The 10,968-nt window shown below is 61.2% G+C and overlaps 2 protein-coding genes across 2 annotated transcripts in view; one reads left to right on the plus strand and one right to left on the minus strand.

The window, feature by feature from the left end:
• Nucleotides 1–5,947, minus strand: part of TMC8 (transmembrane channel like 8) — a 16,051-nt gene extending 10,104 nt beyond the window's left edge. The window contains exons 1-8 of the mRNA XM_007959844.1: nucleotides 5,755–5,947; nucleotides 5,269–5,434; nucleotides 5,011–5,159; nucleotides 4,560–4,709; nucleotides 4,191–4,273; nucleotides 3,335–3,471; nucleotides 2,893–3,040; nucleotides 868–1,038 (exon numbers count right to left, since the gene is read on the minus strand). Coding sequence (XP_007958035.1) covers nucleotides 868–1,038; nucleotides 2,893–3,040; nucleotides 3,335–3,471; nucleotides 4,191–4,273; nucleotides 4,560–4,709; nucleotides 5,011–5,159; nucleotides 5,269–5,434; nucleotides 5,755–5,947 — 1,197 coding nt within the window. The remainder of the gene's footprint in view (nucleotides 1–867; nucleotides 1,039–2,892; nucleotides 3,041–3,334; nucleotides 3,472–4,190; nucleotides 4,274–4,559; nucleotides 4,710–5,010; nucleotides 5,160–5,268; nucleotides 5,435–5,754) is intronic.
• A 3,566-nt stretch (nucleotides 5,948–9,513) lies between these two features.
• TMC6 (transmembrane channel like 6) overlaps nucleotides 9,514–10,968 on the plus strand; it is a 14,462-nt gene continuing 13,007 nt past the window's right edge. The window contains exons 1-4 of the mRNA XM_007959612.1: nucleotides 9,514–9,557; nucleotides 9,684–9,794; nucleotides 9,932–10,062; nucleotides 10,330–10,488. Of these exons, the coding sequence (XP_007957803.1) occupies nucleotides 9,514–9,557; nucleotides 9,684–9,794; nucleotides 9,932–10,062; nucleotides 10,330–10,488 (445 nt within the window). The remainder of the gene's footprint in view (nucleotides 9,558–9,683; nucleotides 9,795–9,931; nucleotides 10,063–10,329; nucleotides 10,489–10,968) is intronic.

Raw genomic sequence — 10,968 nt, forward strand, 5'->3', positions numbered from 1 at the left:
AGCCCGGGTGTGAACAGTGAGCGTGTGACTGAGGGTGAGCCCGGGTGTGAACAGTGAGCGTGTGACTGAGGGTGAGCCCGGGTGTGAACAGTGAGTGTGTGACTGAGGGTGAGCCCGGGTGTGAACAGTGAGTGTGTGACTGTGAGTGTGAGAATGAGTGGGAACAAGTGAGTATGAGTGTGAATAAGTGAGTGTGAGTATGAGTGAGAGCTAATGACTGTGAGCAAGTTGGTGTGTGAGTGACTGGAGATGAGTGTGTATGAGTGTGTGCACGTGAGTGTCCGTGCGTATGAGTGACTGAATGTGTGATTGGGAGAGTGTGTGATGATGTAGATGAGTGTGTGAGTGTGAATAAGTGAGTGATCCTATGTACACAGAGGAGCGTAAGAGTGAAAGGTAACAGAGCACACAGTATTACAGACACACACACAAAGGGGCAACTGTCTGTGACTTAAGTATATGATACGGTGAAGATGGAGGACTGTGTGTGACTGTACGAGTGTGTGGGTGAGTGGGAGTGTGTATATGTGTGGATACGTGAATGATACAATGTGTGAATGAGTAGTTGTGGGTGTGACTGTGTGACTGTGAATGAGTGTGTGAGTGTACAAGTGTGAGTGAGTGTGACTAAGTGGTGGGGCTCCTCTCAGCTCTCGCATCCCATGATCCCCCCAATCCAGGGTGTACGCTGGGCAGGCCTGGACCCCGCAGCCTGGAGGCCTGTTCCCAGTGGCAGCGCGGTAGTGCACCACTAGGGCCTGGTGGCGCCCTTGGGCAGCCTGCTTTAACCTCGCTTTGTAAACCAGGACCCTCAAGGTCCCGGCTTCCCCCAGCGTGGCTTCTTTAAATGAAGTCAGTGGCCTGCACCTCCTTGTTGTCCTGTGAGTACTTGGTGGCCCAGAAGATGGCGCTGATGGCCCCGACCACCAGGAGCCCGATGAGAAGGTTGACGCGAAGGTAGGCGAGCAGGTGGCAGGCCCTCTGGGCCGGGGTCTGCTGCCGCGCCTGCTGGAAGCGGCGCCGCTCCTCCAGCTCCATCTGGGAGGGGTGCAGAGGGCTGGCCAGGTGCGGGCCTAGCACAGGCAGACCTGGCCCGTGGGCCCGGGAGATGCGCTGTCAGGGTCTGGACAAGGTGGGGATGAGTGGGCAGGGACCAGCCAAGCCTCGCTGTCTAAAGCCCTCACCTGACAACCGTGCAGGTGAGAACTTCCTGCCACCGCTGTAACATTCCATGTGTGTACTCAGCCGTGTTCACTGACACACTCACACGTGTGGCCACACACTCTCACATGAACTCATTCACACTCGTACAGTCATGTACACAGTCACATACTCATTCATGTTCACACATGCACACACACATGTACACAGTGACATAGGCTGACCCATACACCCTCCACATATAGTCATAGACACTCACTCACTCACACACACGTATACACATAGTGACATACACTCACTCATACATATTCCCATAAATTCGTATACGTAGCCCTGCACTGTAACACTCTTATCCACACTCACACGCTTACTCTCACATGCATTCATTCATACACTCACATCCATGTATGTGTGTGTATGTATGTATCCATGTGTGTGACCTATATGAGTGTGTGGATGAGTGACTGTGAGTGTGTGACTGTGTATATGAGTGTGTGGGTGAGTGGCTGCAAGTGTGTGACTATGTATGAGTGTGAGTGTGTGTGACTGTGTACACAAGTGTACACACTTATCCACACTCACACACTTCCTGTCACATGCATCCACACACTCACATTCTTTATCCACACACACTCACATATACACACTCCACTTATTCATACACATTCTCACACCACCTCATTCATGCTCACTTTCACACACACTCACTCATGCACACACCCATATACTCAATTCATGCACTTATTCACACTCACTCATTCACACACTCATAGACTTACCCAATACACACTGTTGTAGTTAAGTTTGTGTGTCAACTTGGCTGGGCCTGGTTGAGTGGCTGGGCAGCTGGACATAGTATCCCCCATGATGAGACTGGTCATCAACTCCATGGTGGAATCTACTGTGAGCAGCTGAGTAGCTGCCTTTGGGATGTGGTCTGCTTCCTGTATATAAGGAGAAGCCTTGGGGAACGGTCTCTAGTTTATGCCACGCTTGAACCCTGCATGTAGCTGTGTCGTTGTTCAGCAGCCTGCCATGCTCTGCTGATCCTGGGACTTTCAATAGACTTGAATCAATGGGCTGCCGTGTGGTTTGGTAACATCGGGACTGTGCCATTTTGTTTGCCCACCTTGGGCTTGTGAGTCTCAGCAGCCAGCAGCTGTCTGAGTGAAGAGAAGCCTCTAGCTCCAGTGGGCTGGGAGTAGGAGGCAGAGCTGAAGGCCAAGGCTGAGGGGCTTTCACCCAGCCCTAGAGCCTGGCACTTTGAACTTGGAGTTAAAGCCTCCAAATTGTAAGAATAAACTCTTGTTCGTTAAAGCCATTCCATTTGTGGTATATTCTTGTCAGAGTGGCACTAGGTAACCAGAACACACACTCATGTATCCACATATTCACACACACTCACTTACACACCCATATTCACTCTTCCACTCATTCAACATACACACATGCTTATCCACACATTGTCACACTCTCTCACACAGGCACCCTCACTCATTCACGCACACACTGCAACTCGGTCACACTCACTCTCACACTGACTCAGTCACGCTAACACTCAGTCATGCACACACTCACTTACATTCTCACACTCAGTCTTATATACACACTCACTCTTACACTTCCCTGCTCAGTTGCACACTTTTATGCACCCCTGCTCACACTCAGTCACACACATACACACACACTGTCATGCACCCTGCTCACACTCAGCCTCTTCTTGACACACACCTTGAACTCGTTGGCGATCTCTCGCTTCTTGAGGGCTGCGGCCTCCCGCACACGGATGCAGAAGTCCCAGGAGGAGAAGACCTTGGCACCAAGTGGCATCCTGTGGTGCCGGCCCAGGAATGGCTTCTGTGGCAGCCCCTTCACCATCCTGCAGGGAGGACAGGCCAGGGGCTGGCTGGGGAGGGCCTGCTGAGGGCACCCCCATCCTCCAGCCCCAGCCTGGGTTCTGGGATCTAGGGTGGGAAGTGCCCTGGTGGCCTGAGATGCAGGCCTTGGCTTGGGTGGGGGCTGGAGGTACAGGGCAGTGGCCACTGCTCCTGACATGGAATTCAGACCGAAGAGCTACTGATGAACAGAGGCCTTCTTGGCAACGGGGGGCTGCCGTTATGAAGAAGGGGTGACTAGGGAAGGCCCCTTTCCCTGGAAAAGGGGGTACTCTCACCGCCGCAGCGTCCCACAGAAGCAGAGGAGAAGGCAGGCCAGTGGGCTGAGCAGGTAGGCCAGGCGGATGCTGTACACCGAGCTGCTCTCAGGCCCGGCCCGGTATGCACCATAGAAGAGATAGGTGTGGTTGAAGGCCTGGGGACATCAGGTGACAATGGGACATGAGGAACGTGCATCCGTTTTAAGCACTTTCTGGGTATTAACTCATAGCTCTCACCATAAACCATCAGGTGGGCAGGGAGTGTAACCCCTTTGACAGACACTCAGAGAGGTTCGGCAACTTGCCTAGGGTCACACAGCCTTGAGGAAGAGAGGCAGGATTCAAACCCAGGAGCCCCTACTGGTGACCACTCTACAGCTTCTAGGGATGAGGGTGAGGCCGGGCTTATTCCAGAGATAAGAGCTGACAGGACACTCTCTCTTGTCCCCTGTGGCTCCTACCCCACCGGGGCTTTGTCAGCCACTGGACACGGTCCATCTGCCCATGGCGCGAGCCACGCCTAGTGCCCCACCTCTCTCTGATCCCCTCGTGTGGCTGCCAGAGCTGATGCGGAGATACCCTGCAGGGGTGGGGTGTATCATTCCTTTTCACAGGCAAATTCTGATGCCAGGATGGCAGGCCTGGCCACAGAGTGGGCCTGCTCTCCTCCCACTTCCTGCCCCTCTAAACCATTTCCATTTCTCCTCTGTCCTACCTCTTCCTGCCTTCCGAGCTTTCTCCCTGGATGAACATTGCCCTTTTTGTCGCATGTGGTTGATTGAGGGGTGTGTGCCTCTTGAGGGGGCATTTCTTGTCTGGGCCCCCTGTGGCCAGTCCCCTGGTCTCCCAGCCTCCCTGGAGGGATCCCACTCACCCTGCCGGTTAAGACATTCCATAGCTGATTGTGGAACTTCTGAAGGCCAGTCTGGGGTTGGTAGCTACCGTGGCATTGGAGGGCTGTCAAGGAGGGAGAGGGGGCCGTAGAGAGGGGTCCCCAAGGCATAGATGAGGCTATGCCCCTGCCAACTCCATAGCCCCCCAGCCCCAGGAGGCCTGAGCAGGGGCCCTGAGGCTGTGTACAGGGCAGGGCCCAGAGAGTCCCAGGGCTGAGCGATTCCTGCAGTGGGGACACCGATCCGCGCGGCCCCGGCTCTGAGCCCTGGGGCAGCCCCAATGGTGCGGGTGGGCCCCAGGGAACTCTCCGTCTCTGGGGGTACCTGTGAGTCTCAGGCCAGGCACTCACTCAGGTTCAGGGCAGGCGCTGGGTGGGGGGAGCGGAGCCAGACCAGGGGCAGGAGCACGAGCCCAGCGGTCAGAAGGAAGGTCAGTAAGTTGAGCAGCAGCAGGAAGCGTAGGAAAGTAAAGTAGGACTGGATTCCGGTCCCAAAGAGGCCTGCGGAGGGTGGAGCCAGGGCCTGGGCTGAGCAGCCCAACGGGGCGGGCAGGCGACCTGCCTCAGGAGGCTGGAGGAGGCTGCGGTGGTCTCGGCCAGGTGCCCTCCGCAGCGGGACCGCTGACAGCCGCCAGGGGAGCTGTCTCACCCAGGTTTGCAGGCCTGGCTGGCGGGGGTGGGGTGGGTGCGCGGCGGTGGGAGGGAGGGCACAGGCGGCCACGGGCGGGGTGGTGCCCTCCTGGCGCGCAGCTGGACGTGCGGGCTCCGGAGAGGGGACGCGGGCCCCGCGGACGGGTCTTACCCGCGATCTCGCTGAGAGCCCCCTCCCAGAGGCCGAAGCCGCGGGCCAGCCGCCGCGCTGCCTCCCCGAGGCGCCGTCCCGCGGTCTGTCGCCGGCGCTGCCATCGGTCCCAGCACGAGGGCTGCACCCCCTCGGGCTCCCGCAGCTGCCTGCGGTAGCGGAGATGATGGGGCGTCGTGAGGCACCCCACCCCGTGCCCGCCCACGCCCGTGCCCCCACCGCCCAGGTGCGTCCCGTCCTCAGCCCCGAAGCGCGCACCGGATCACGCGCTTGTCCACCATGGCGTAGGGCAGCGCGCGCACGGGCGCCCGGGAAGCGCAGAGCCGCTCCATCTCCTGTTCCCCCGGCTCCTCGGCCCCGGGGTCCCCCGGCTCTGGCTTCCCGGGGGGCCGCGGCATCTGAACCCCGCGGCTGAGCCTCTGCCCTGTGGGAGGGGCTTCAGGTGGGAGAGCCTCCAGGTCGCGGCCCTGGCATGACCGGAAATGAAGAGAAAGAATCTCGTTGAGTGCACTTCACCTTTCAAAGGATCACACGCAGCCTCAGTTTTCCTCATCTGTGAAATGGGGAGAAAGGCCCAATAGGCGGAGAGAGATGGGGCGGCACAGGCGTTGGCCGGACTAGGAGGGTGGGTTCAAGGCCTGTTGCTCGCCCCCCAGCTACCTGTGGCGGCAGGTCTCCCAGGCCACCCTTAGGACAGAGATTGCCACTGGCCTCCGTGTGTTCACGGACAACCCTGTCTCAAACCCCAGGGACCCTGGGGCGTGTGGCCTGAGGTGTCCTGTCGTCCCCCTGCTGTGCAGGCCCGCAAGCCACCATCAGCCCCGGGCCCCAGTGGGGCCCAGACGAAGTGTCGCCTCTGCTGCAGGAAGGGGTTCAGAGAAGCCTCCCCAGCAGCCCGCCGCCCTCGGGCCCCTTCCGCTTCCTTCTCCTTTTTCATCTTCCACTCTGCACCCAGCTCACCTGCACCACGGGACCAAGTCCTTGAGGGGCCCCTTCCTGGGACCCGTTCCTGCCACCAAGGGCAGGGCCTCAGCGGAGTCCGTGGGGAGGGGTGTCACATGACAGGAACCCCAGTTTCCTCCAAACGGAGGCCCTGCCAGTGCTTCCTGAGGCTCTCGGGGCGCGGGTGCCAAGGGCAGGTGAGAGCTGGTGGCGGTCGGCTTCGGTGCTCAAACCCCTCGGCGCTGGTTGGCCCGGTGGGCTACACCGGTGTTGGTCTGGGGCTGTGGGCTGGAAGACGTGCCCTTGGGCAGCTGTGCACTGTGGGGGCGCTCTGAGCTCCAGTGGGGGTTGTGTCCGCACTTGCTACTTGGCCCACCCCCTTCCGGCTGGGAGCCAGGACCTGACCCCGGAGAGGGGGTTCTGATGGCAGGGACAGGGCCTGGCCTGGGGAGGGGGCCTGACCAGGGAGAGAGGCTAACTCTAGGACCCTGACGGGGCAGCGCTACTGGCCGGTGCAGGGATGCAGGGACTGGCCCTTTATCTGTTTGATGCAGGTGGCTCAGTAGGATGGCCTTGGGTGATAGCGACAGTTCTGGGCCCCACAGCAGAGGCTCTTGGCCACGTTTCTCAATCTCCAACCTCTGTCATGTCGGTTCCCTTCATCCAGGCTAGAGACTAAGCCATCTTGGCCGTCTCTCTCCCTGTGGACCCAGCCTACAGCCCTGTCCTTCCTCCCTGCTCCCTCGCCCCCTTCCTTTAGGGCCCTCAGCTCAAGGCCACACACTCCAGAGGCTTCCCTGCCTCCCTGCCCATCTCCCTGTCCCGGGTTCTGGAGCTCCTGCTCTGTGCCAGGCCCACAGTGGTCACACACAGTGGGTTGTGTGTGTGGGGTGCTGTCAAGTGCACTAGCTGGGCCGGGAACAATCTGGGAGGGCTTCACAGAGGAGGTGGCTCAGGAGTGGTTGTTGGGGTGTGAAAGGAGGGGGAAGTGGTGAGTGGAGATTGGGGCTGGATGGGCTGGGCGGGGCCTCCCTGCAGGGCAACCAGGCCCTCCTGACAGAACCAGCCTGAGCATCCCCCCAGCCAAACCCCTGCCAGTCAACCCCCCCCCCAGCCAACCCTACTAACAGCTGCAAAAGAGCCATGCCCACAGCCCCACCCTCTTTGTCCAAGCTTGGGTCCCAGGACCTCTCCTCAGGGCTTCTTAGGGGGCTTTCCCAAAGTCAAGACCCTGAGCAGGGCTCTGGGGGGCCTAGGTTCCTGCCAGGCAGCTGGCTCCTCAGCCCCCGTCGGTGCCCCTTCCCCGTGCTGAGGACACTCACGCAATGGCCCCTTTTGCACCCTTGTCCCACCCAGCACACAGGAAGCCACAGAGCACTTGCCAGATGAACAGCAGTAACCACGCCCCATGGGGGGAGGGAGTGAGGAACATTTCCCGCCAGCTGGTGCGGGCGTGCTGTGGGTGGGTGAGGTGCCAGGAAGGCGGTCACCCCCTGCGGCCCTGGGGACACAGGGTTTTCAGCATGGCTTAGCTTGGCAACCCCCTGGGAAGTGTGTAGGTCTGGAATTATTGTCCTTATTTGAAACTTGGGGACTACAAACCCCTCAGGAGTTGGGGACCCCCCCCCAAGGGGGCACTGGAATAGACCCAGACACCTAGCCGCCCTCAGCCCGCTCATACCTGGGTGTGCCCAGGTGAGCTTCCCCGGCCCGCCCCCCCCCACCCGTAGGGTGCGAGGAGGGAGGAGCTGGCGGAGGCGGCCGAGGGGCGGGGTGCGCCCAGGCTGGAGCCCGAGTCACGTGACGGCCCAGGCCCGTCACCACGTGGGCCGGGCCGCGGACCCGGGCTCCATCCTTCCCCGCCAGGCCTGCCCGGGTCTCAGGTGGTTCCCTGCCCGCCACTTCCCACCGGGCCCACAGTCCCACCCCCGACGGTGCAGCCCAGGCCACAGCTCCCGGTGGCCATTGCGGGGGACAGGTGAGCCGCCCCCAGGTAAGTGGTCCGGGAGCGGGCGCCGGGATCCAGTGGGGCTGCGGCCCCAGGACTAGCGGTCGGCCACCAAGTCCTTCTGCCCTGCTCCCACCCTCCCAGCCGCAGCTGCTGGCGGCCCCACCTCCTCCCAGTTCTGCCTCTGGCGCCGCCTGATGGCAGCCGAACGCCCTGCAGGTTTCCTGGGTCTCCACCCTGCCCGGAAGCTGCAGAGTCCTTTGACCAGAGCTGGGGGGACAGAAGCAAGATGGGGAACTGCAGCCCCCTCCCGCACAGCACCCCCAGTCCAACCTCAGGGCCCTGGGGGAGGGGGCAGTGGTGTGTGCTGGGATGGCGGGGACCACCGGGGTGGCGGGGACCACGGGGGTGGCGGGGTGGGGGGGTCCAGGAGCCTTCAAGTTTGCTGTCCCGTGGGCCAGGCGACCGCTTCTCGGGAGGCCTTGCCACCAGCTGGGGTGGGGGTTCCAGGCAATGGGCCCCCCCTTCCCCTTCCCACCTGGCTAAGGGCTGGGGAGTGATGAGCTCAGGCTTCTGGCTGGACTAGCCCCGCCTGAGGGATGGGTGTCGCTGCAGTTCTGGGTGTGCCCAGGTGAGCCTCCAGGCCTGTCACAACTTCCTCCTGGGAGCCAGTCAGACACTCCCCCGCACACTTTCTCTCCTTGAGGTCAGACTGTTCACCTCTGACTCTTTTCCCCTGGTTGCCCCATATCATGCCCCTGCTGGTCCCGGAGGAGACGGGAGGGGCCCTTATTGTGGAGCCTGGGCATAGAGACTGGATCCCCCAGTGAGGGCACTGACTGGGCACTGTGTCACCGAGCTCTCGAGGGACCCGCCGTGACTGGCGGGGACAAAGCCAGCCTGTTTAATGCTCACTCCCCGCCCCCCCCCCCCCCCCACTGCCCTCACTTGGTGGAATGTCAGGCGTGATCTGGGAACAGATGAACTGGCAGAGGAGGCTGATACTGACTGCCGTTTGTGTGTGTGTGTGTGTGTGTGTGTGTGTGTCCCGCACGGTGGGGGTTGACCCTGAGCCTGGGCTAGGTGGGGACGGCAGGAGGGTCTGCCCCTGGGCCTGGGGGCTTCTGGGGGTGATGGCGCCTGTGAGAGGAAGTGCAGCTGGGTGGCGCTAGTGGGGGGGACCTCTGAACTGCCCTGCTCGTCTCCTGCCCTTTCTCTCCACGAGGGCGGCGGCCCTGGGGCGGCCCTGGAAGCCACATGCCCCACCCCCTTCCCCTTTTCCCAGTGACTGGCAACATCAACATTGAGGAAACAGTGGGGGAACTGCCTGACCCCACACCCTTCCTTCCCAGCAGGGAGGGGGCTCCCCCTTGGTACAACAAAGCCACTCTGGCATGAGGGTGGGGCTTATATGGGGCTGTGGATGGGGGGCTCGGGGCGGCTGGGAGGCCACTCCCTGGATCCAAGGGAGCGGCTGCGGTCTGGGCTGGGCGTGTGCCAGGCACTGAGGCCAGCTTGGAAACACTCCCTCTCTCCCCAGATGGACAGCGGGAGGCCACGCCCAGGCTCTGAGCTGCCCTAGGTCTCCAGACAGCCGGGTGTGGGGCAGAGGCATGGCCTTTGTCCTCAATGTCCCTGAGACCCCAGATGACTGGAGGTAAGAGCTGGAGGGCTGGGAGTCCCTTCCCCACTGTCCTCTCCTGGGATGGGTCCCTCCAGGGAGGCTGTCTGGGGCCAGGCCAGGACAGTTCCCCTGAACCCCGTCCCACTCCTGCCATGGCAGTCAGGAGCCCAGTCCTTATGATGAGGATGAAGTCCACCACTCCTTCCACCAGCTCATTCAGGAGCAGAGCCAGTGGGTGGGGGCCTCAGGGTCGGAGGCCGGGCTGCAGCTGCAGGAGAGGGAACCAGGCACTGGAACCCCAGGGACCTCAGGTGAGCGAGAACGGAGTGGGATGGGTGTGGGACTGGGCTGAGGCCTGCCAGCAGCCTGCTGGCTGAAGGCCGCGAGTGCGGTGGCCAGGTCGCCAGGACTCCTGGACCAGCAGCCCTTCTTACTGTGGTAGATGGTGACCATCAGGCCGGCCCCGGGCCTGAGGGCGCCCCTGCGTACAGTGCGGCCACGCTCCGCATCCTGGCGAGTATGCCCAGTCGCACCATCGGTGAGTGGACCCCTGGCCCGAGCCGTGCCGGTCACAGATCCCAGCCGGGCGTCTGTGAGCTCAGAGCTACACCCCACCCCTCCAGCCCAGCAGGCCCCCTCAAGTTCTAAAACCAGCTCCCAGAGTCACAGGGTAAAAATAGGCCCTTGAGAACGTGGAGAGCCTGAGGGCTCCGTAAGCCGGACCGGGGAGGGGGGAGGAGCGGCCCTTGCTCTGTGATGAGGAGCGAGGAGCGTTGGGCAGCTGCCCTGACCTTGGTCCCTGCAGGCCGCAGCCGCGGCGCCATCATCTCCCAGTACTACAACCGCACAATGCAGCTGCGGCGCTGTGGCCGGCGGCCCCTGCTCGGTGCCGAGGGGCGCGGTGCCCGGCCCAGCCTGCGCTCGCTAGACCTGGAGCTGGACCCCACGGCCCGCGAGGAGGAGGGTGAGTGTGTGGCAGCCCGCTGGGAGGCCCTCCCTCTGCAGCACCGTGGGGACCAGCTTGGGATCATGGCCCCAGGGCAGAGAGGGGGCCTTTGGTGCTGCAAAGGGGTCTCCCCACCATTGTCACTCAGTGGTGTTGGGCTCCCTCACTCCCCAAAGCCTGACGGGACTCTGTTCTGACAACTCCATCGTAAGTGGTTCTGATGTAAGGCCAATAGTTCTTTCTTTTCAGTTTTCATGATTACGGCCTTTTATTACCAGTGTTTTCATGAATCTGATCTTTGAACATCTGTGAGTGAACTGAGAATGGTGACGCCCACAAGTTACATGTTGCCACATTGTATCTTATCTAAGGATAAGATGAACCAAAAGCGGGGTTCTTCCTAACTTGAATTTGAATGTTGAGGACTTGCCTGTATGTCTAGACGTCGGGGTGTGGGACAAGCAGGGCCAGAGCAGGGATAGGGTCTGGCTTCAGGTG

Source organism: Orycteropus afer, unplaced genomic scaffold (genome assembly GCF_000298275.1).
Source record: "Orycteropus afer afer isolate SDZICR_OR568_19922 unplaced genomic scaffold, OryAfe1.0 scaffold00018, whole genome shotgun sequence".
Lineage (NCBI taxonomy): Eukaryota > Metazoa > Chordata > Mammalia > Tubulidentata > Orycteropodidae > Orycteropus > Orycteropus afer.